The 26400-nt window shown below is 28.6% G+C and overlaps 4 protein-coding genes across 5 annotated transcripts in view; 2 read left to right on the top strand and 2 right to left on the bottom strand.

Annotated features, from left to right (window-relative positions):
* LOC132934307 (uncharacterized) overlaps window positions 1-9564 on the top strand; it is a 41428-nt gene extending 31864 nt beyond the window's left edge. Inside the window, exons 1-5 of one of the 2 annotated variants that reach the window (XM_061000597.1) lie at window positions 498-1368; window positions 4461-5676; window positions 5820-6047; window positions 6110-6289; window positions 6549-9564. In XM_061000597.1, the coding sequence (XP_060856580.1) occupies window positions 4477-5676; window positions 5820-6047; window positions 6110-6289; window positions 6549-7172 (2232 nt within the window). In that variant the 5' untranslated portion in view covers window positions 498-1368; window positions 4461-4476 and the 3' untranslated portion in view covers window positions 7173-9564. Of the gene's footprint in view, window positions 1-497; window positions 1369-4460; window positions 5677-5819; window positions 6048-6109; window positions 6290-6548 lie in introns of those variants that run through there. The other variant, XM_061000598.1, reaches the window with a different exon arrangement.
* A 3652-nt stretch (window positions 9565-13216) lies between these two features.
* LOC132953789 (uncharacterized) lies at window positions 13217-13745 on the top strand. The gene is made up of 2 exons (XM_061026130.1): window positions 13217-13554; window positions 13627-13745. Exons 1-2 carry the CDS (start codon window positions 13242-13244, stop codon window positions 13743-13745), a joined length of 432 nt encoding a protein of 143 aa, XP_060882113.1. The 5' UTR covers window positions 13217-13241.
* A 1595-nt stretch (window positions 13746-15340) lies between these two features.
* On the bottom strand, window positions 15341-16226 carry LOC132933750 (uncharacterized). The gene is made up of 3 exons (XM_061000031.1): window positions 16210-16226; window positions 15482-15933; window positions 15341-15420 (listed from the first exon to the last, which is right to left on the bottom strand). The coding sequence occupies exons 1-3, from the start codon at window positions 16224-16226 to the stop codon at window positions 15341-15343; spliced, it is 549 nt and encodes a 182-aa protein (XP_060856014.1).
* Window positions 16227-20038: 3812 nt separating this feature from the next.
* On the bottom strand, window positions 20039-22530 carry LOC132950889 (uncharacterized). Its single transcript, XM_061022497.1, has 3 exons — window positions 22447-22530; window positions 21273-22343; window positions 20039-20260 (listed from the first exon to the last, which is right to left on the bottom strand). The coding sequence occupies exons 1-3, from the start codon at window positions 22528-22530 to the stop codon at window positions 20039-20041; spliced, it is 1377 nt and encodes a 458-aa protein (XP_060878480.1).
* Between the last annotated feature and the right edge of the window lie 3870 nt (window positions 22531-26400).

Genomic DNA, 26400 nt, shown 5'->3' with positions numbered 1-26400 from the left:
AATATTATCTAGCCATCACATTCATGCTATTTAAGGCTACAAGGCACTGTACATAATACAATTTATGACATAGGGATTAGGTATAGGTACCTAAATAAAAACAATTTAATGTAATTTTAATATATTTATTTTTTACATTTGTATATTATACTAAATTTGTTACATTATTGCTTACTTGTATACCGGTATTCGTATTAATTTGTTTTTTTTTTTATTATAATAGGAATCTTTCTTGCTTATTAATGTAAAACAGTCAATGGCCAATGTCAATAAAGAAAGAAAGAATTGGAGCATAATGGTGAAAACAATCATTGTTATGATTTATCAATTATTATACCTATACATTTTTTTGTTTATAATTTTTGGTTGTTTTTTTTGGTTGATATTTTTACTGTTTGTTTGAATCTCCTTAATATAATATGGTCCTGCCTCTGTTGTGCGTTGTACCTATATTGTAATATTATTACTACAATACGTAATGCTGTTGAAGCCGCCGTCGTTTTGATGACGTAGTCCGTATGGAACGCGGGTCGCGGGTGGAGGCACAGTATTATTATTATTCACGGTTTCTGTGCGGCCGTGCACGTCAGTGCGTGCGTGCACGCGCCTTATGTGTGCTTGTGCGTACGTACGTGCGTGCGTTTGCATGTATGCGTTGGCCCCGGCGACAATTATTATTATTATTCGTACTACCCGCTGCCGCCGCCACTACAGCCGCCGAGATTATCAGCCGTCGTTGTGTGCGTGCGTGCGTGAGCGTGTTCCCGTCGTGTACGTGTGCGTTCGCGAACGGGTGTGAGTGTAGTAAAACGGCGAAGGGGGATATAATGGAAAAAAAAAAAATAAACTGACAACAGCGACAACGACGAACCAGTATTTGTTACACACGATAATCGTCATCCGTCCACCGTCGAATTTTATTTTCTAGTACGTTTAGTAATATTATTTTTATGCGTCGTTCGGTGGTCTTTAAAATACATATCGCCATCGAGCAACTAGATTATTATTATTCATTTTTATCTTATTCGTTTTATCCGTCACGATAAATACCGTACGGCTGTCGCCGTCGTCCGCAGTGTGACGACCAACGCGCGCCAGTGTGCTCTGTTACGCCGTCGGCGGCTGTCGTCGTCGTCGTCGTCGTTGTCTTCCTCCTCGTCCTCCTCAACAACACACACACACACACACACAGCAGCGCCCTTTGGACGTTTCGGTCGTCGCTTGACGTTTTTTTTTTTTTTTTGAGTCACTCGTCTGCCGAACGCGCAAGCCCGCTCACTCGCGCTGCCACCACCGTTTGAAAATGTCCCGGGAAAACGTTTGACTTTCCGCGTTATAAGTTGAATCCGTTACGCCAATATCGTCCAGGTAACATTCCAACTTATTATTTGTGTAACGACAGTACCAATTTTTATTTTTTTTCACTGCCCACTATTTAAATTGCTACTGTCAATTCGAAACCCCATTTATTCGTCCTGTTCAGTCGATACAATTGCAGTACAATTTTGTTTTTAAATCTTATGATTATAGTAGCCATACACTAAAGAATTGATTAATATTAGATAAATAGGTGGTATTTATTTTAGTTTTATTAATTTACTTTAAAACATCTGACACTGAAATAATCAAGCTCACTTTGAAACAATTTAGTTTTATTTTTCAATTGTTTAACAGATTCTACCCATAATATTGGATATTTTTTTGTTGAAAGCCATTAGCAGAAAAGTTTCTAACTTATCTTCGTTCAATGCATTTTAGATGTTAGTTATAATATTTTTTAATAATAAAAATGTGAGTACAATTTAATGATTAAACAACCTGTTTCATTTAAACTTTTATCGTTTAATACTATTATATTATGTCCATCGTGTTACAAAAAATTAAACTACCTACCTATCTACAATTTAAAATATCCATAGTTATAAATAGCAATAAATAAATAGCTAGAAACTTTAGAAAAATAAAACATCTAAGCAGCAAACAGCACACTTAGTTTTCTTCTCAAGAATTTTTGTAAATGTTTGTGTCTTAAATATCGACAATATCTATATTATTGAAGGTATTCATCCTCATACAAGTTATAATTATAGACACAAGAATCATATTTTTATGACTTAAATTTAATTCCAACTTAAAGAAAAGTTTAATAATTCTGATTGTTAACTATCAGTAGTCCATAGATATATCAAACTCAGTAGGTACGTAACAAACAAACTAGGTAACTCACAATATTTGATTTTTTTTTCAAATTTTCACTTCAAGCCTTCAACAATTCCTATAATAATAGTAGGTACTTATACTATTTTATTTATATAGCACATTATTTTGTTTGAAGACTCATTTAATCATGTGACATTTGGTTAATTTGGTCAATTGGAAGTAGGTACATACTATTGTAGTTGTATTTTTATGACTGTGCCGTCCATTAGCTCTTCAAAAAGTGTCACTGCGCATATATCTTTCAAACATTTATTTGGTTTGCAAGCATCATACTGTCGGTGACTAAACAAATGTAGTTGTATAACATGGTGAAGAGGGTGTTTTTTCTTCTGAGATAAAATTGTTACTAACACGATAATTGCGACAGTTGACACTGTGTGTAGTATAATATGATTAAGGTTAGACTCAACCAAATTTGATAATTTTTTTTAATTAATAGAGGGTATATTCAACAGGCCGCATCGAAATCCGTTTTTCAATATTTTAATCTCAAACTTTATAATACCTGTCTTAATAAATAATAAAATTTTAAACGTTGTTTTATAAATTATATTATACCATTATTTGAAATAAAATAAAAAATCTGAGTTTGATGCAGCCTGTAGGAAGTCTTCTTTTAGATAAAAAATCTTATAGGTACAAGGCCTGAGAATTATTTCCGTGAAGTCATTTTTTTCGACATAATACATCCTATCAACCCCCTAAATAGGTATCGGGTAGCAGATGAGTGAAAAAGTATTATAATTAAAGTGGCAACTAAAATATTAAATTAAATTTTCAAATTTTATAGAATTGCGGAAAATTTAAAATCTGGTACCGGGCTCCTTAATTTAAAAATTATTTTGTGGTTTTATATTTTAGTAAGAAAACCTTCAAATCATTTTTTATTAACATATAAACATTTGAACATTTTAGTCTTCTGAAATATTTTAACTGGGTATCTAATTGATATTATTATTTTACTTAGATTTATTAAAATTATACACTGTTGCTAATATTGTTTATAGAAACCACATTGAATATAGGTAAACGATTTATTTTTATATTTTTCTAATTTAAAAAATATTTTTTGAATAGCTTGAAACTTTTTGCCATTATACCCTATACACATTAAATTTACCAAATATTTAGATTCATTTTAAGCCATTTATGAACCTATTCACACTGTTATAACGTGTTACTTGGGAAACAACTTATAAGTTTATAAGTCCTAGTAATATTATATGAAATAATATTATACTGATCAATTTATAATATGTTGCCCGTTAAAAGTGCTTTGTTCAATTTGTTATTTAATATATAATATTCTATGTATAACTTTCTAAACTTCAAAATTTTCATCGATCATCTTGAATCTCAAAATATTTTACTTGCACCACTTTAGAATGCAAATTACTAACAACAGAAAAGAAATCAGCCAAATCGGTAATAGCGTTCTCAAGTATTATAGCGTGACCAAGGGGAATAGGGGAAATTCATTTATATATATAGATATATAGATATGCAATATGTTTTTAGCAACAATTATTTACCTACTGTATCACTAATGGATAAATAAACTTCTAATAGCAATATAAATATATAATAAAATATCCTTTGAAATATAGGCTGAAAAACAGTTTCTGCTCTGAATCATTTGTTGTATATATTGATATTTTGCTATTGAATTTAAATTTTCACACAGCGACCTACTCATTGACGAAGTAGGGAAACTCTATAACCACTATGCAACAGAGTGACTTCCTAAAGTTTCTAATATTGTGTTAATTTATTAAATGTATGTTAATATAGTATTGTGATATTTGTATTAGTAATTTGTATGGTTTTTAGTTTATTTAAATTAAATTTTCATAAACTTACCTATATATTAATTTAGAAGTGTTCGAATAGTGAATACTATTATTCTGAATTAAACTGAATAGTATTATAGTTCACTGAATCCCTATTACCCGGGGATACTAGGAGACCCTAGTATCCCTATTACCTATTGGGTACCTACTTGTTATGAATATACTCTTTATAATAATTACCTAATCAATTTTAGTCCTTTAGCCAACTGTGCTATATATTTATAGATTTATATAAATAAAATGATCAGTTTAAATTGAAAAAGTTATAATAAATAAATTATTATGTTGATTGGAATTATAATAGAACTAATTGTTTTCAAAAATTGTTTTATAGCATTTTATTTAAAATATTTAGAAACTATTTTTAATAAAGTGGTATTTTTTTTGCAGGTATTTAACTATTGCAATGGAATTTTTAATAACAAAGGAATCTGATGAAGACTCTATATTGTCCCTAACTACTAATGAACCTACCAATGCCAACGCTAAATCTCACAATGTAAAATATTATAATGATGATTGTCTTGTTGATATTAAGGATATAAATGTTGCAAACATTGATCAAGTTAATAATGAAGAAATATCTACTGAATCAAAAACTTTATCAGACTGCTTAGCAGACACCCCAAAATTATTATCAAATTCAGAATGTAGAGTTCAAAATATATCATTTAATATGAAATCTGACGAATACAGCTCTACCTCTAATGACAAAACTAACATTGATAGCAATATAAAGCCTTACAATAGTGATGTTAAAAATCTGAGTACGTGTTTACCCTCTTCGACTTCAACTTTTATCCCCTCTAATGAAACTCAAGTTCTTTCAAGTACAAATGAAACAACTTATTCAGACGTAAATAATATTTTTACAACTAATAAAAAACGAGGTTTTTCAATTGATGAAATTAGTAAAGACGAAACTTCTCAAAATAGTCAAAGCATGTCAACATACTCTAATGATTATACTTGCTTTTTAAGTGAGCAAACAGATGCTATAAGCAATTTAACGCCTTTCAAAAGAAGTAATAGCTATTATTTTGATTCTCCTGTAAAAAAATTATGTACTACAAAAATGTCTATCGATGACAAAACAAATGAAGTTCTTAACAGCATTGACTTGTACTCAAATAAAAAAGATAATAAAATATTCAATGGATTTACTAGCATTCAGAATGACTTAGAAGTTGATTGTATACAAGATCGATATGATGGAAGCGACTCTGGATTTGGATCTGAATTAGCAGAAGATAAGAATAGTACTAACTTAGATATAGCAGTTTCAACATCAAGTATATCATACAAAACTGATTTTACATTGAACCAAGAATCTAGTTTTGAAGATTTGCAAAGAACTTCAAATGAATTTTTGTCAGCGATGGAAGTGTTGAAGCCAAAATTTTCAGATTCTATTCTAGATACAGGACCATTAGACATAAGGAATAATTACGGAATTGTTAAAGGCATTTTAAAACGCAACAAACCCCTCAATTATGGTGTTCCATCATCTGAACTAACAGTGAAGAAACGCAAAAATATAAATTTTGCAAATGTAACAGTCTTTTATTTTCCCCGAGTTCAAGGATTTACTTGCGTTCCTTCTCAGGTAAAAATTTTTAATTATAAATTAATAAAAAATAATGTTTTAATACATTTAATTTCATTAAATTATTAAATTGTTTATTCATTTTGAACTCTTGTTGTATTTATGATTTAAAAAATATTTATCATGCAAATTATTTTTGTTAGGGTGGTTCTACTCTTGGCATGACAAGAGTTCATAGTGCATCACGCATTTTTTCTCTACCTGAATATATAGCAGAACAGAGAAGAATACGTCGAAACTTGGTTCAACTAAGTCAATCTGAGGTTTCTGGTACAAATAGTGATGACAGTGATAGCGATGTTGGAGCAGCAGATGTTTACTCTGAGTCTGACGCCGATATGGATTCAGATAGCAATGGGAGTTTTTTACAAGTAAGTTAATCTTATTATTATCTTATGATTCACAAAAATTAAAAATTTTTATTTTTATTTAGCCCGTACCTACACGACAAAGACGTGCTCTACTGAAGGCAGCTGGTGTTGAGAAAATTGATTCTTCAGAAAAGGACGACTGCAAGAGCATAAGACTATCAAGAGAATTCTGTGGATGTTTGTGTCGTGGATTTTGTGACCCAGATACATGTGCTTGTTTTCAAGCAGGCATAACATGTCAAGTAAGAACCAAACAAATAATTTTTTTTTATGATATTATTATCGTCATCACAAAATTAATATAAGATTGGAAAATTGTACTGAGAAATCAAGCCACAAATTTTCTACCCGTATTTTAGTTTCGTCAGTGTATTCTGAATGGTCGAACTGGTCTAATAAGCACGGGAGAAATAAATTGGCTATTTTACCATGCTATATTTTAGTTAAAATAATAAAACTGAATTATAAAGTTATCTAACTGTATCATATTTTGTGACTTAGGTCGATAGAATGAATTTCCCGTGTGGATGCACAGTAGATGGCTGTGGAAATTCTGTTGGTCGCATAGAATTCAATCCAACAAGAGTTCGAAAACATTTCATTCACACCATAATGAGACTTGAAATCAAAAAGAGAGAAGCACAAGAAGAGGAACACTGTAATAAACTAGCTATGACATCACCACTTATATCAAATTTTTCCTATCATGATTCCAGACATATACAACCGTATTATCAACCACAACACTATGAACACAATTTAAATGATTATAATTATCATTCATTTTTACCTGTTTATGATAGCAATCATATTGCCCCAGAAAGTAGTACACTGAACAATTATCAGCTAAATAATTCGCATACTTTATATGAACCGTATCAGCCATTTCCATCTGCGTTTGTGCCTTTACCACAGGATAGACCTAGAGGATTGTCTATTATAGACAATAAGCCTGAAACATTTACAGATTTATTGCAGCCATACACCTTACAAAGTATTGAAAGTACCGATTCACTGGGTATTCCAAATATTCCAAGTACATTGGTTTCAAATAGTTTTGATTTAGAAACAGAAAATTTAGGAGAAATCATTAAAAATACAATGGTTGAAAGTGTCAATTCTTAAAATTCCATTCACTGACAACTTGTTAAATAACAAATTTTTTTCTTTAGCTAAATTTTTTTTATTTGTTAAATAAATCAATCATTTTTAACTTGGTTATCCTAATAATAATAGTTTAGGTATTCTCTGTCTCATATAAGAGTAATCACAGGCGGCGAATGATTTATGTACGGTCTGTTAGATCATACCCCTCAATTAAATCGGTTTTCATCGTCAACACTAGTTTTTGATGATTGACCGCAGCCAAACAATTTCTATACCTTAGCAAAATGCAGGTTGTTGGAATAATTGACTACCGTGAGTACGGCACTCAACGAGTTAGCCACACCCATTGCTACTGCTGTTCACAGAAGCATGCCATCCGAGGTTACTCATGTATGAAACAAAGTATAGTTTACACAAAAATCTATTAGATTTTATCATTTATTTTATCAAATAACTGGTTATTTCAATAGATTAAAGTTTAAATACAATTTGTATTCAGACAAGCACTTTTCAATGAATAGTTAATTATTCAAAAACTTGTTAAGTTTAAAATTTTTCTTTAAATACGTTGCTACTGTTTAAGTAGTGGTTTGAATAATTATAAAAAAAATCATAGAAATTAGCGTCTTGTTTTACTCAAATTTGGTATCTAATTATATTCTTAATAAAAAAATTAACTAATTTTAGTACTTATGATGACTAAACTATTTTTCTGAAATACATTATCGTATTGATAAATGTATTACAGTTGGGAAATTTTTCTTTTAAAATTAATTTATATAACCTTACATCATCTGAATTCCAAAATAATTAAAAATTGAACGTTGTGATTTTTAAGTTTGCTTCTCTTATATTATTCTTTTTGTCTTTTCGATAAGATTTGGTATTTATTTTATTATTAATTAAGGGGTGTAAGGGAAAAGGGACAAAAAGCTGGATTAGGATGTTATATATATTGGAGTAACATTATTCTTGAATATCTATAATAACCTATCTTATAGCTACTTATGTATTTAAAGCAATTTTTATTAAATCTATGAAATGTAATAGTATTATTTTTGTTTAGTTTAATTAATAACAGTTTCAGACAATTTTAATTCACTCAAATAGTAGAAATCATCCTAATGTCACCCAAAACCAATTGCATTGTTGGTACATTTTAATAGTATTATATTTTATCCTTATTTTTTAAAATTTTGTTTAATTGCATTTTATTCAAATACTTACTTTTGTGTCTTTTGGTTATTTGTACCAATAATCAATTAACTATATGGGTATTTTAATGAATCGCTTATACTTTTTTACAATTTATTGTATTAGAATATTATTAAATTAATTTAAAGATGTGCTAAACTGAAATATATTGACTTCCCTATATCACATTGTGGAAACTTATATTATATTATTGTAAAATGTGAATATAAGTTACTTATAAATTTGTATATTAGTTTAAAACAGGCGATGGATCCTTTGTGCAATGTATTAAGATTTGACTATATAATGGTGTCTAAGAATACATTATAGTGTTTTCTAGTAAATATTCAGTTTATTTGCATAGGATTAAGTCTAACTGTTTTATTATTGTGATTGTATTATGATCATTAGTACTATTATTATTTTAAATATTTGTACATTAGTTATTATTATTTTGACTTCTGAGATTACTTTTTTAAATGTACCAGGTTTTTTTTATCATTATTTTGCTGGGCATATTTATAATACAATTTATACACAATCCCAAAATTATAAAGCTAACCTAATAATGTAACCCATGGAAAAAATGTAATTACTGAAATCGCCATTTTTAAGTTTTAAGCATCTTATTATTGAATATTATAAAAATGCCTTATAAAATTAATTTATTTGAAACAAAAATAATTTTCATCTTATAATAATCACATCTTTAAATAATAAAATCAAATTGATATTTATATTAAGGTAAGCTTGTTATAGTTTAGTTAATTGTTTTAGTAGATTGTCAATTATTGCAATTAGTGTATCAGTGCTGTATTCGTGTAAGTGTGTTTGCTAATAAAATTAATTACAATTATTAATATTCATATACTGTAATAATTATTATTAAGTGTTTTTGTTGTTTTTTATGCCCTACGTGACTTAATATTTTTGTCTAATCCATTTTCTTAACATGTGTGAGACTTATAATGAAGCTTTTGTGTATTGAGAGCTTGCGTTGTAAGTTGATTTTAGACACTGGACGTATTTTCGAGATAATGTAATCAGGTTAAGTATATACAAAAGTGCATATTATAGTTCAATAATATGTATAATGTTCATAATAGTATATTTATGTTTATTAATTATTTTATCATGAAGTAAATAAAACTATATATTTAGCCTATTTAATCTCGAAATCACGGCTATTGTATTCAATATTACAATATGTTTAAAGTCCAATGATTTTGAATCTAGTTTCAGTGTCATTCAATGACAATAATAAGAAAATTGTGTACCAAGCGTAATAATTTTAGTAGACCTAGTTAGTTTTAAAATTAAAATTGTGCACATCCTTAATATTTATTAGTCATACAAAAAACTTAAAAAAACCTTGCTGGTTGATCACTACTTTTGAATTCTTAAATGGTGTCACAAATATATGAATTTGGTGTTATTGTTAGACATATTGTGATAACTTCTCTAATTAATCTTTCATATTTTTTTTTCTCTTGTAATGTGTAATTAATGGCTACTGCAATAATTTAGGTATTTATTTTTTTTTTGTCAATTTCCTTAAAAAATTGTCTATAATTTATCTTCCTGTAAATACTATTGTTTTTGTCCATCAGAATTATGTTTCACGGGATGGTAATAATGTACTCAAAAATAATATTAAGTTTATATTATGAAAATTTTGGTGGTAATCTATTATTTATATTTTAATGTAATCAGATTAAAATTCAATACATTAGAGGATAAGGAACTTATTATATAATCACTGAGAATACATTTATTAATAAATTTATAATATTTGTATTGTATACGTCTTATAAAATAACGAGAACGGATGACAGACTAAATGATTTTTAATTTTATTGTTACTTTTAATGTTCACATTTTGAATATATATATTTGTGCTTGTTTAGAATCTACACCAAAACCGCAAAAAAAAAATCACGGAAATCTTTGGTATCCTATTTTAAACAATAAACTAAAGATTAATAATATATTTATATTTATTATTTTGATACATATAATATTATATGTATACATAATTGTGAATTTTATGTGAACATTATATTGAATAATTTGTGCATATGAAAATACAAGCAATTTAAAATTGAATAAGAATCAAAAATAATAAAAATTGTGTTGTTAATATAATTAAATGTTAAATATGTAGGCCAACATGTTACAATAAATTATCTCTTCCAGTATGTCTTAAAAAGGATCACGTGTTAGGGTCTCCATGGAAATAGAAAAAATTAACACAGCCAACCAACTATTTTCCGTACAATTAAGGGGGCTGGAGCAGGTACAAATTATCACGTAAAACAGGCCAAAAGCTAGACAAAACTGTGGGACTTGGGTTTGACGGATATTAATTTTGAAAACCAATTGAAAATCTTCAACAACTCTTCTAAAGCATGGCCGTGGAAATGTATCATTATTACAAAAAATAATGGCGTACTTAAATATATAAAATACAAAAATTCTTATTTTTTTAAATTGTCAATATTTTATCGAAGAATTTTTATTAAGAAAATCCCCTCGACCATTCCCTTACTGACATAATGACTAATTAATATCCATTTTCAAAATAAAAATCCGTCTAATCCAACTCCCACAATTTTGTCTAGCTTTTTGGAATTTTTGTCATTTAAATAGTGTGGTGTTTATTTGACAAAATCTATAGCTTTGACATGTGCCTGCGAGTGCGGAAATGTATCGGCTCGGCGAATTTGGCGATAGGTACTAATTGAAAATAAACTGCCATCATATTCCTGGAATATAATGTAAGATAAGAAAACGTGCGCCGGCGGCGGTGGGCACAATATAATAATAATTAATATCGCCTGGCTCAACTGTTTCGGTCCGCCACCGGTCGTTGGTACTTATTATTCTACGGGGGGTAAAAGTAATATTCTAATTTTGATTTTCGAATTTCGAATTTCGATTAGTCAGACGTCTGCTGTTGTTTGAAACTAATGTGCAGTCCTTATAGTGAGATTTTTTTTGTGAAATAAATATTTGACATCTTCGATACTATGGACACTAAAAAAGACTGGCGTTATGGAAAAAAAAATAAAACTCTTTTATCCAAAAGAAAGAAGAACAAAGGAAATATTAACTCCCTAAATAGATTTAAAAAAGTAAGTATAAAATATATTACAAATCTATTGTATTAATTAACTATTGGATGATATTATAATCATACTGAAAATTCTAAATATTAATTCAAAATATATGGTGATATTTGTATTTGGATTTTATATTTGAGTAATTAAATATTGATATAACTCCTGAGATGATGAACATGCTCTAATAATATTAGTTAATTCAGTTTTAGTATGTATTGATTTTACTATGTTGTGTGTTTTTTTTTTATAAATGAAAATAAAATTTTATTCGTTGGGTAAAAAAGCTTCAAAATTTGATACAAGACTTCTAATATATTGTCACAATAGTAGTTAAAAAATATTAAAAATACATAGTCATAATTTTTTTTAATAAGTATTGAAAGGTCGAATTTTGACAAAATACGTAAAAATCACGAAAATTTGCAATTTATTTTGAGTTAGAAATTCATAAAAATTTTTCTTTTTAAATCTAAGGTTTGAAAATTCTATACGAAATTCTTCATGAGTTTGTCTACTTAGAGTATAGAAAATGTCAGTATAAACAGTCAGTGAAAATTGCATGTAACTACGATAATTTTTTAGTCTTACACCGACACCCAAAATCAATTTTTCGTAAAAATTACCGTTTTTCCTTATTTTATTTTTTATTTTTTCTGGCGCTTTTGAAAAGTACTGGAAAATTGAGATATTGACCTCTCAAATGCACCAATTATTACTTTAGGACATGTTTTACCTATTTCTCGTATCATGACTAAACAATTGACCTCATTGAATATAAGTACTACCTACATAGTAGTATAAAGTAGGTAGGTACTACGTACGTAATATAAATTTTCATTACAGTGCAATGCAAATGTAATTTAATTTGTAACTAATTTTTTTATTTAAACATTTTTTTGCACAGTATATAACAAATATAACTTCGTTTTTAATAATAATTTAAATTTATTTAATAATGAATTTTTTGAAAGGCTTTTTTTTATACTTTTACTGCATTTTTTAGAGTTTTTAGGTCATAAACGCATTTTTTTTAAAGAGATTTTTTTTATATTTTTAGAGCATTTAAATCTGAGCCCTATTTATTTCTTATACAGACATAGCCTAATAGTAAAATAAATAGGTAAAAATTGGTAATACAAATTGGCCGACAAACCGTCTTCGCTCAGAATTGTTTTAATATACAATGATATTATATCATTGAATTAAAATTGAATACCTTTCACTAAAATAACTAACTTATAACCTACTGTACAGCAGAACTATAGCCACGTATCGACATTTTTTATTCAATCAATATTTTATAAAGTTATAAATTGTTGTAGGTAAATTGTATTGGTCAAACGCCATCAACTTCTTCGAATACAACAAATTCACAAATTATACCGGAAGATAATTCCCAAAATAATGTGACATTAGTACTCTTAACTCCTCAAAAACAGCATGAAAATGACGAGTTGTGTAATGATGACCAATGGGAAAAATTAGAGGGCAGACGTATTGTAGATCTCAAACATATTTTTCAATCTTTACAGTCTATACAACACTTGGGATTTGATTGTTCATTTAGAGATTTAGAGTTTGTGAGAGAAAATAAAAAGGGATACTACAGTACATTTCAGTTTAATTGTAAAGTGTGTGGTTTAAAAGAACAAATAGATAGTGAAAAGGTTAAAGGCGAAAATGTTTAAACATTAACATGGCAATAGTAAGTGCTACTGTAAATGCTGGTCAAGGGTACAGCCAACTCGACGAATTTTCTGCAACATTAAATATGCCAAATATGTCCAACCGATTATATCAAGAACTTCATTCGAAAATTTTTATGTATGTTCATGACATAGCCTGGAAAGAAATGGAATTAGCAGGGCAAGAAGAAAAAAGATTAGCGATCGAAAAAAAATGCCCAGCAAGTGCCAAAGATATGACTCCAGAAGAAGGAATAAATAGTAAAAAAATAAAGAGTTGTAAAATATTAGATGACAAATTGCATTTGAAAAGAACAGATAATTACTATTATCAAGTGCAGGGTCAACTTCACATTACTCGCAGAATGTATTCTTATTTTTGTATTTGGACACCGAAAGGTATATAAGATATTTATTTACTAATTTATATAAATTACTTTATACTACTTAATTATATTTATTATTTTATAGGATTTTTATTCGAGATAATTAAAAGAGACGATAGTTTTTGGAATGAAAAAATGGCAACTCAGCTTACCACATTTTATATGGACTTTCTGTTAAAACAGTTAATAAAAGATGAATATTAAAGTAAAATACTATTATAGTTTTAGTTTTAGAGGTAGGTACATTTATTTAAAAATGTCTTACCAATGATAAAATTACAATAATACCTATATTTAATCTATTGTCTTACAAAAATATAAGTGTAACGAGTTATGAAAGTTTATACCTAATAGATGTATAGAAATTAAATTTTTATAATTATTTTATAGTAATACATAAAATAATTTTATATTTTTTATAACGATAAATATTTTGTAAACCCGTTACTACTATATTGTATTTTATCAGTTTTGTAAACATTAATTAAAAACAATCATATTGTATCCCTACTATAATATGCAAAATCAGTGAATCACTTACAATTATTGTAATCACAGATACCTGAAAAGTATCAGAATATAGAATATAGATTCTATATTCTATACTATTATCAGAGTAGGCCGTTAGTTTCGGGAATACGTAATGTGGTCGATATGCGGGCGGTGAGCCGCCCGGTGAAACGAGAACGCGATTATGAATTTTACGAATTACACACACTAATATTCATTTACTTCTCACACAGCAACACAGCTTAAATATAAATGCTATATGAAATGCCTAAATATTACTCCTTAAAACATATCACGCTCCAGCCACCTTAAGTTAATATCTACATTTGTTCGTAGAATAACATTAAGGGGGCTCCAGCGTATCATGTTTTAAGGAGTAATATTTAGGCAATTCACATAACATGAACATTTGGGATATGTCTATGTGTGAGTATAATGTTATGAACATAAGTGTGTGTAATCCATTATCGCGTGCCACGGACTATCGGTCGACAGTATTACGAATTCCCAGAACTACGTATAATTAAAATGCAATAAAAATGACAATATAAGTTCAATTGCGCGCTTTATCTTTTACTATTATATGACCTACTCACTACTCGACTTTCGCTTTCTTTGCAATTCGCAAAAATGTACAATTACATTATACTACACAAGAGAATCACTTTGTTATTTCATAGTTATTAACTATTACATTACTTAACTTGTTTATACAAATACAACAATTTAAAAAAGTAGTATAAAAAACCATCCCCGATAGAAAAAGGAAACTCACGTTCATATACTAAATTAATTCATTCTAAAACCATGTAACCAAAAAAAAGGTAAAAAAAAAATTTTTTTACCATAATATTTATCACATTATTTTACCAATTTTAGAAATTTCAAATACTATATGTATATTGAAACACGAAGTTCAATATAAATATTTATATTTAAGTATATTACAATAATAATATTTTTAAAAATTCAACTATAAACTGTATTATCGTAATTATTGATAATACACTGTCTTGTATATGAATTTAAACTATGATATCCCTGACGTACTATCGTATAGGTACCTAGGTAGATAATATAATTATACAACAATACTATATGTATATGATAGGTACAATTTAGAGTAAAAGTCAGCGAGATAAATAAGAAATGACAAACACAATTAGTATATTCACGGGTATAAATTATAATAATATTATGAAATATACGTATATATTAAAGATTATAAAAAAAGTATTTGTGCATTTATTGCCTAAGGTTTTCTTTGATTAAGACGGGTAAAAGATTTTCTAAATAAAACGTTTTAATTTTACTTTCCTTATTATTTTTTCAAAAATCGTCGTCTTTTTTATTTTTTCATACATCAAACCTGTAATAATAAGTTTTTACTAGTATGTTTTATATAAATAATTTTTATAACTGTTGTTTACCTTTTGGGGTCCATACACAAAAATAGCAATAAGTCTTTTGACTGATGTACAGTTGACCCTGAACTTGATAATAATAATTATCGTTGCGTTTTAAGTACAATTTCCCATCCTTAATTGAGCAACATTTAATTTTGTTGTTCTGTATAGCATCTCCTGGTGCAAGTTCTTTAGCACTAGCTGGACACTTAATTTCAACTAACGATTCATCATCTAGTATTCCGTCAGGGGAAGCTGCTATAAATGGCATATTGTTGTCAACAATTAAACCAGCAGGTTGTATTTTTTGCTTTAGAAGATCTTCTAATTGTTCTTTAGCGATTATTTCATTGGAAATTCCATACCTAGTGGCGGCATTTCCAGTGAATGTGCCAAATAAAATATTTTCCACAGTTTTAGCACGTGAAGTTTTATCACGCATATTGCAAACTTTTCCGAAAATGGAAGCTGTAAGACTGTAAATATTTTAGACATTACATAATAAATTATAAATCATAACTCATAAGACTAAAATTCATAAATAACAACAACAATAATAATAATATAATAATCATATATCATAATGTACAAGTTATTCCAGAAGGCAGTATTGCTAACACCATAAAAAAAAGTTAAAATTAGAGGGTGTCTTCACTCTTCTGATATCCCTTAAATTTCACCCCCTCACACCACGGAAAAAAATTTGGATCTGCGCTGATAAATAATACTACATAAATATAATAGGGACTAACCGTTTTTTCCTTTCCATATACCATTCTTCACATTGGTGTTGCCTTCTTGTTCTCATTTCCAACATTTTTATTCGACTCTTAGATAATGATAATTTATCCAAGTATTCTAGTTTAAAGTCTTCAATTTGACTTTCAGTTAAATCTGAGAACGGGTCATGTAATACATTTCCGTAATCTTCATCTGGTCCGGTATAAATCAGTGGTTTGACAACAGTTTTTGTACGCTTAGATGTTTTAAAAAGGCAACAACGTCGGTTATGATTTTCAATCCTCCTCACATTTTTTTTTATGTAATGTTTAGTATACATCCCAGGGCTTTTATCAGTTATTTGTTTATTAAACGAAGATAGACGATTTGCCCTTTCGTTGTAAGCTGTAACTGCCGCGTTACATCGAAGTTTATAAGAACCTAAACATTTAAAAGTGTTTAAAATTAAAAGGTGAATAATCAATAAAGTGAATACTATTATATATATATATACTTATACTTAATATGTATACTAGTGTACTTTTGAACAGTGTCAAAACAAACATAGTCTTTGAGAATTACGATTTTTTTTTTGAGATTTAGGTGGGATCAATACCAAATTTAAAATCAATAACTAAACTATATAAGTATTTGTAATAACCAAAAATGTTTATTAAAATCAAAAAAATTTGTATTACATATTAAATAGTTATTAAGACACAATTTTGTGGAACCTTGTATTACATTTTCAAGTACTTTGACTGAGCGAAAAAAAATATTTTAATATTAATAAATATATATTATTTTATAATTTGTGATAAATAATATTAATCACTTGATAACTTAATGCAAACCAAGGACAAACATATGATTATGGCCAGTTTAAATATAAATTATCTAGTAGGCAAGAAAGTCTAAAAAAATAGCGCATACTACTTGAAGATTTAAATATATATTGATTAGGATATAATGAAAAGGTTACTCTATTCCCCACATCCCCTCATAACACAAGCACTGCTTTAGACTGGCAAACAGGCTCGTATACACGGGGAGGTTACCATTTTGGGGTTCAAACCTCCCTACATTTATAATTGTTTAATTAATTTATTTATATAGACTATGACCCCCCTCCCTGAAAACTACTGTGAACCACCCCTCACCAGATTATTTTTGTATGCTTGCTGGACGCAAGTGATACAAAACATGTGCCATAGCCAGTTGCGTATATAGGGGGGGGGGTTAGGGGTTCAAACCCCCCCACCAGAAATTTTTTGTTGGTACGGCACTCATACGAATTTTTTTAATCAATGTATCAACTAAAACCCAACAGCGCAACATGGGATAAAACAAAAATGAAAATTGCAGGCGATGCGTATAAATAAAAATAGTTGTTCTATTGTTCACTTAATTTATATGAAATAGGTATTACTAGGTAATTAAGATAATGACCGATTGTCGTGCGACTCGTGCGTCGCGATAGTCATAATATCTATACTATCTATAGTAATATATATCTAAATTCTATACATCTCAGTTCGTAGTATCGACTTTAACGGCCACTCAAATTCTCGATAATATACTTATTAGTTATTACGAGTTACGATCAGTAAGACGCGATGAACAGAATTTAGTTTGTTTTCTGACTTTGGTTGTTCCGGTATATTATTCAGTGCTTTGTGCGAGTCGCGTGTGTAATTGTGTATCATTTAATCATTACAAAAATAATATTTCTGTAACGATTCAACAATCCACGTCCCACTAGGTATTAAGAAGTTCTAATAAGCATCAACTATCAAGTATGATATCACAATCTTCATTACTACATTTTTTTAATAAAAAAACCGCCGTGTCCGAGCCTAATCATAGTGATGACATTCCTTGTTCATCAAATATTACGAATAACGCCGAAATTGAAAGTAATACTGATACAACTAATTTAACTGAATTAACTGAAATTTATGATACCTATTGGTTTATATATAAGTACAATAATATATGACGATAAGCTTAAGTATGATTTATTGAAAAAACCATGGCAGCCTCATACTTTATACAACTTTCCAGTAGTTTCAAAAAGAAAATTGAAATTTCAATTATCTTGGATTACTCGTTTTTCCTGGTTAGTATATTCGAAAAAACTAGAAGGTGTGTTTTGTAGAATGTGTGTATTATTTTCAAATGAAACATCGGAAAAAGGTAACTCTGTAAAAGTCGGTGCATTAGTTAATAAACATTTATTAACTGGAAAAATGCTCTCGAATGTTTTACAGCGCATTCAAATGCTGACTATCATAAATTGTCAACGTTAAGAGCGGATGAGTTTGTTAAAATAATAGAAAATAAAACATTTGATGTAGCTACACAAGTAGATTCTTTTAAAAAAGCTCAAGTTATCGAAAATCGCTTAAAATTAATTCCAATAATAGAAACTATTATTTTTGCGGTCGTCAAGAGTTAGCAATGAGAGGTCACGACGATAGTGGGCTTATTTTTAATTGCAAAAAAGATAATAATGATGGTAACTTCCGAGCTTTGTTAAGATATCGATATTAAGTGGTGATTTAACACTAAAAAGTCATTTGATGAATTCATCGGGAAAATCGGTTTACATTAGTCCCATAATTCAAAATGAAATAATACAAATATGCGGTTCTCTAATTCAAAAAGAAATTGTGTTGAAAGTAAATCAATCAAAATTTTTTTCTATTTTGGCAGATGAAACTTGTAATATATCTCGCATTGAACAAATGTCTTTGTGTGTAAGATATATTGATAATGGTTTTATTAGAGAAGACTTTTTAGAATTTGTTCCTATTTGTGATGCTAGTGGAAAAGGAATGGCATATACAATTATACGAGAAATTGGAAAACTAGGACTTAAAATAGAAAATTTAATCGGTCAAGGTTATGATGGGGCGAGTGCAATGAGTGGCTTGTATAGTGGTGTCCAAAAGTATATTAGAGATGAAATACCACACGCGCTTTACGTTCACTGCGCGGCTCATTCACTCAATTTAGCAATAGGAAAATCTTGTACCATTTCTGAAATACGAAATTGTATTGGTTCGGTCTCAACAATTATAAATTTCTTTTGAAAATCTTCAATGAGATCTGCGGTTTTAAAAGAATGTATAAAAAAACATATTCCAAGTACCCAACAAAGTACCCTTATAAAAATGTGTGAAACACGTTGGGTAGATCGTCACGAAAGTATATTGAGATTCAAAGATTTATACGAAGTTATAGCTTATGCATTACATAATCTCGAAAATAATCATAATATAGAAACATCGCAACTAGCTTTTCAATTATCTAAGACTCATCGCTCGTCTCAATTTATAATAGCATTATATGTCATAGAAAAACTTTTTGCCTTTACATTGCCATTATGTAATGCATTACAAAAAGTAAATAATGATTTATCTGAATGTTGTGAAAATGTTGAAAATTGTATACAAGTTTTATTTTCTATTCGTATAAATGCCGATAAAGAATTTCAAACATTGTTTTTAGAAGTCGAACAAAAATTGAATTTATTGGATGAAACTATTGAAATACCTCAAATAACTGGGCGTCAATTGTCTCGTAGTAATACGTCAGCTGAATCACCGGAACAGTATTATAAACGAACAATATTTGTACCATTTATCGATTATTTTAAAAATCAATTAATAAAACGATTTTCTAAACACAACGAAATTATTTCTGTATTACAAAAGTTGATTCCAAATCTCCTCAACAAATTTAAACCTAGTTATAATGATTTTAAAAATGTATAGACTTTTATAAACATGTTTTACCCAGTTTCAATACATTTGAATCAGAATTAAAAGTATGGATAGAAAAATGGAAAAAAGTTCCTCAGAATGAGTTTCCAAAGTCTGCTATTGATACTTTCAGTAAGATATCCCCTGATTTTTTTCCAAATATATGGTGCTTGATGTCAATATTAGTTACTTTACTGGTATCAACAGCATCATCGGAAAGATCATTTTCAACGCTAAAAAGATTGAAGTTGTACTTAAGAAATAGTACAAGTGAAAATCGACTAACAGAATTTTCATCGCAGTATTTCAATAGATACTGAAGAAGTGATTAATAATTTTGCAAACCAACCTCAAAAATTGGATTTTTTGATTTGATTTATATAGGTAATATTCTAGTTTTTATAATTTGTTATTAAAATAAAGTTAATTTATAATAATACTTAAATACATTTTTTTTTATCTTAGGTCAGGAAAAAAAAAATGTATAGTATCGAATTTATACAAAAACACGATAAACCGATAATAAATAAAATATTGTTCTATCATGCGCTAAGTGGATGTGATACAACCTTATTCAGTCTTATTCCAAAAAGGAAAAAAAATGAGTACAAATACTAGACAAACCGAAGGATATAAGCTCAATAGTTTGAATTTTTAATAATCCTAATTCATCTCATGAGGAAATAGCAAAAAATGGTTTTTATATTTATATGGAGCATCAGAAAATGAGAAGTCTTTGAACCAACAAGGCTACAACGTTATAAGCTGTTTATAAAATGTGCTACAAAAAACAGAATTAATCTTGCGTCACTTCCTCCGACATAAGAAGCTGTCAGACAATATTCTTATAGTATGCAAGTGTAGTTGTGGCTAGGTCATATAAAAAACCTCGAGGATTAGGGACGGACGTTTCAAAATAATATTTTGTCACCAGTAACCACACTGAAAGCTCCAGCACCCAACCAGTTACTTAAATGTGTGTCATCAAACGTCGTGTTAAAAACTGTGGTTGCCGAAAAGCAGGTCTTAAGTGCTCGATTGTATGTGAACGTTGCAAAGCCAATGGTGCACTAATTATATAAAAATAGAGGTTGATTGTATAGAAGATTGTACACTTAATTATTAGATGAAACCGTAGAAGAAGAAGAATACAAAACATAAAAGTATAATCTGCTTGGCTTATATATATATATACAAGTCCCTTTAAATCGTAAATAAATAAATCAAAATAATTATAATTATTTATACCTAGTTAATACAGTTAAACATATGATATAACATCATTTAGCCAATAAAAAAAAAAATTATCTACAATTTTATTTTAAAGCAATATTATTTGCTATACCTCTTAAAAATATCATTTTATTTTGCCTATCATAATTATTTACTAACCTTTTTATTCTTTTATCTGTGTCTTGAAATTTTTTCAACTTCCTTGGAGGACTATTTCCTGACACAAGATTTTCATAATACGTGTCACGCCCGGCTTGAATTTTTTTGAGATTCGCAATGAAGGTCCATATCGTTGGATGAGTACCCATTTGAATATTTAATCGTCGGTTCGCCGCCTCTGCATGATTATTTGTCCGATCTGTATCATTCAATATTCGTTGGTGAAGATTCCACATTTCAGGAGAATATCGTGGTTTTCTTCGTCCTATACGTCGATTTTTCTTCCTAATATAAAATTCTTCAAACCACTCAAATAATGGTATAAGCTCATCTGGAAGTTCGTCTGTCAACTCATCTGCAGCCATATCTAAATCACACAGTGGTATAAACGCCAGTGCAATAATTGTTTTGGTTGCAACACAAAAATTTGCTTCATTATTATATTTTGACAGTAAATGTAACTCCCCAACTTTTTTCAAAAAATTTTGGCTTAAATGAAAATAACATCCAAAAATATTTATATTTACAAATGAATTTTTAATTGCTGTTATGGCTCCAAGTTCAAAATCACAAGAAACTGATGTTGGATGGAGATCAGGTTGTAATTGATTAATCATACTAAATAATTTTACATATGTTTGTTCCTTTTTGTTAGGTAGCAATGCATAAACTGCAGGATGCACTCCCCCTAAAAATTCAGCTAAAATAACATAAACTTGGCAAAATAGAGTAGGTGCCACTTTGAAAGTTCCATCCATGTACCATATTTTCGAATCTTTCAATAACTTGAGTCCAAGTGGTCGACCAAATATTAATATTCTTTCATTGCTAGGCCCACTATCAGCCAATAAAAAATTTTCATTAACTCCGATTGATGGTGAATAATTTTGATACTCATCGGGTATCTGTAAAGATAGTAAATCTGATGGATCACATGGAGCTGCTATTTCATTATTTCTTATACGCCGTACTTGTCGTTTTAGAGCTTCGGAAGATTGTAAAACACCCTATAAATTAAAATTAAAATTATTTATTACTGTACGGACCAGATAGGGACAGTATAATATTATAATATTATAATAATAGAAAAACAAAATTTAATGTGTGTACCTTTGCCGCATCTGATAACCCGTTAACACATTCGTTAATTACACAAGACGTAGGTTCCATTGTTGAAATAGCTCGTTGACGCATACTCGTTAAAGCTGTGTCTGCTTCTATTCTAGCCGCTTCAGAATCATGACAATGTTTTTTAAAAGAAAATTTTATAACTTTAAAATCATGTATACCGGTATGTATTCGAGCCGGACAAGCCAAATCTTTACGACGACATCGCCAAAACCGTTTAGTTTCGTCCGCACTAAGCTTATCAAATATGAACATAAAACCATCCACGGGGATCACATTTTTATTTCTTTTTGATTTTACTTTTGACATAATACCTATTTATTTACCTTTTATGAATGATAAAAAAAATAATTCGTGTTTATAGTAATACACGAAATACTTGACTACGTATAAGTAGGTACTTCACTTTCCGCAGACTAACTAAATTATAAAATTATAAAATTATCAGATCATCCATATCGACTATCGTGACCACCTTATCGTGTAGTAATAATAACAATAAAGTAACAGTAAAGATATATAGTAGTACTAATAGTATAAGATATGGTATATAGTAATAAAGATTTTAAATTTATTAGAAGATATACAATCTGTAATATTATTTACAATGAGTATATGAGCGGAATTTTTAATGACTGACAGCGTGAGGGTTGTAGCTACACAGCTGTTACACACGACGTGTAGCATATATGATATATATAGTGTAATTAACTTTAAATTATAATCATTTTTTTTTTACTATACAAGTTATTTGTATTATATTATCATGTCTTAAAAATATTAATTTTTACTATGTTTTATTATGTTATTATAATTGAATCGTTCACCTTTAGTTTGCAGAACACAAAAATATATTCACTACAGTGTAAAAAAAATTTAACACGGAAAAAGAGAGAAAATTATTTATAATTTTTATCTGTCTTTTTTTAAACAAATATATCTTGCCAAATATTTGTTTAAATGAAAAAATACAAGAAAACTTTTTTTGTAAATTATCTAATAAATAACTTTTATTTAAAACTTTTTTAATATTTGTAATGTTTTTTAAGATATTTAAAAAACTCATATTTTTTAACTTTCATGAGCTTATAAAAAAAAGCTCCAGTCCGATCAATGGGGACTTTTAGTATGTTATTATTAAAACTTAAAAAAAAAAATCTTGGTTGAGACTTTAATTTTTTCTGCCATTTTTTTTCTCTACCTGGCCTAATTGTAAAATGTAATATATTATTCTTTATTCCTGTATTCCTGTGATCTATATTGATGGTTTTAAAAATTAAATAAACACAATGATCCATAAATTCTGTCTATGCTTAAGATGCAATTTTATTTAAGCAAGTTTTTAAGTTGGTGGTATCATAGATAGTTAAAATTTTTAATAACAATTATTAACTAAATACGTATTTATTTATGCAATATTTAGCATAGGCATGCGCACGGGTGCAGCAGTAGGTTCATGACATGAATATTACACATTATTCAATATATTATATTATTGTGCTGATTCTGCCACATTTTTTGGGCCGGTTGATTGGTCTGTGGGCATCCCGTAAGTTATAACCGCTTAATCACAGTAGGCGGCCAGTCGGGCCAATTCATTATTTAATATAAGTAGATAAAATTGATCTGAACCAGTAAATAATCATTTTTACAGTTGTGTGTAGACAAAGCAATCGGTTAATATATTATTATTCAGCAATAGGTATATAAAAATAAGATATATAATATAATACCGTGTATGAATGGGCACCCATTGGGTAGTTTTCAGGGGGGGGGGGGCAAATAAAAATTGTATGCTTCTTATTTTAAGACCAAAATTGTTTATAATATCGTCAATAAATTCAGCTTGTGTTGCTTCGTCATCAATTTTTTTCCTTATGAACACTAGTCATGCACAGTCCATCAAGCATTTCCTCACTTATTGTTGACTTTAGCCATGTCTTGATTCTGCGCAAAGTGCTAAAAGATATTTCTACAGTGCAAGTTGTGGGTGGTAATTTAATGTATATTAGTAGTTATACATTTTTTTAGCTCAGGAAAAAATGCCCATTCTTTTAGTAATTGTAGATACTGCCCTCCTAAAGAGAAAGGCATTATTTCCAAAAACCAAAATATTGGGAAAATGAATTTTTAGATTTCTTCATTTTTTACCTTAAATAATCAGATTTCATACATTTTTTTTTCACTTTATACGTAAAATCAGCATACTGTGTATTATTGTTATTATTTTTTAACTGAATTAATTATTTTGACCTTTAAATTGACTTTTTAGGAGATACTGCATTTTACTTTAGTATGACAATACATAAATAAAAAGTTAATTTTTACAAATGCAGTATCTCCATTATATTTAATTTTGATGCTAGTTGTACATTGAATGTTTATAACTACATTAATTTACATCACATTTCTGTCTTGAAATAGTTTAATATCATAATCAAATACAAATATAATTATACTTTTGTAATAGAAATAATATTGTATAGTTAAAATAGTCAATAGGTAAAATTTCTTACTGGTTAAAGTTAGCAGCATATAAAAAAACTCAAATTATTAGAACTTAAAAATTAAAAATAAATATAACATTTCAGACTTACAAAGTTAAGTAAAGCTGGCATGCAAATTTTTCCAAAATGTTTTTCTGTTATCTGGAAGAACTCTGTCAATAAGTTAGGTGTAGTCTTAGAAGGTGGCAATGGAGTTTATTTAAGATGAGATTTATTTAAAAAATCTAGTTCCTGGTAAACATTATTGGTTATGTCAGTCTTGTAATAAAAATATTAAATTTGCCTTTTTCAGCTCTCAATGCAACCATATCTTTTAATAATACTCTATTTGCTTTTTTATTTGTTTTTATTTGGGACTAATTGTCTTTCCACAGAAAAAAGTCACTTAATTCCATTTGTTTTACAATTATGCCATTTTTTTAGAACTCTCAATAGCATCCAAAAAGTCTTTAAAGTCATAGGTTTTACCTTGTTTTTTTAATGACAACTCAATTTGGTGGTGGAAGTTGTCAGCACTCATAAAAGTATGGCCTGGCTCAAAAAAAAAAAACAAATCATTAATGTTTGTTGATGTTTTATCAGAACTAATAAAAAAAAATAAAAACTTAATAGACACCAATTTTTATTTTGACTAGAACAATTGTCAAGCCAAATAACTATATGTGTCACATCATCTCTCAGTTGTTTGAAAAAAAAAATAGTATGTACTAATTATATCCTCTTTATTTCGACCACTTATAGCCTCATGCCAAGTACAAGCAATTGTGTTAAATTTGATTTTTTCATCAAGTGGAACAAAAGTTTCATTGTAAGTAGTTAACCTTCTAACAAATATAACTTTTTTGAATGTGTCAACTCTCGGTAACATGATTACTTTCTGTAGATCAGCAGAGTAATACACTATATTATTGGAGTCATTAGTTGGTTGAGAGGATCTCTTTGCGTGCTGTTGTTATAAATCTCTTATAAATCTCTAACCTAACCGACGTGTATGTTCAATATTTGTAATACAAATTTCTCTATTTGGTTGCATATTTTCATTAGTGTGCTCATGCAGTTTGAAAGCTTCACAAATTTCACATTCCTTATGGCCGAGAACTGCAAATGAAATATTTTTTTTCTTTTAATTTTAATCTGTAGAATTCATATAATATCTGAATGTCAGGATATTTTTCATTAAAATCTTCATGTATGAATTTAATATTGATATCACTAGGCAGGTACCGTACATTTGGGGCATGCTCTCGTCGGTTAGTGGGAAATAGTTGGATGAAACAGTTCAATATGATCACTCACTAAATTATGTGTTTTAACACTATCATTGCTTTTTTTCTAAGTACGTTTATTTTTTGGTGGTGTCAACTCCCCAAAAGATGTTTTATTCAAGATGTTAAAAATTGCTCTGTCATTATTTTTATTAAAACCAAGT

Source organism: Metopolophium dirhodum, chromosome 1 (genome assembly GCF_019925205.1).
Source record: "Metopolophium dirhodum isolate CAU chromosome 1, ASM1992520v1, whole genome shotgun sequence".
NCBI lineage: Eukaryota > Metazoa > Arthropoda > Insecta > Hemiptera > Aphididae > Metopolophium > Metopolophium dirhodum.
The sequence above is the reverse complement of the archived record's forward strand: the minus strand, read 5'-3'. Positions and strand labels throughout refer to the sequence as shown.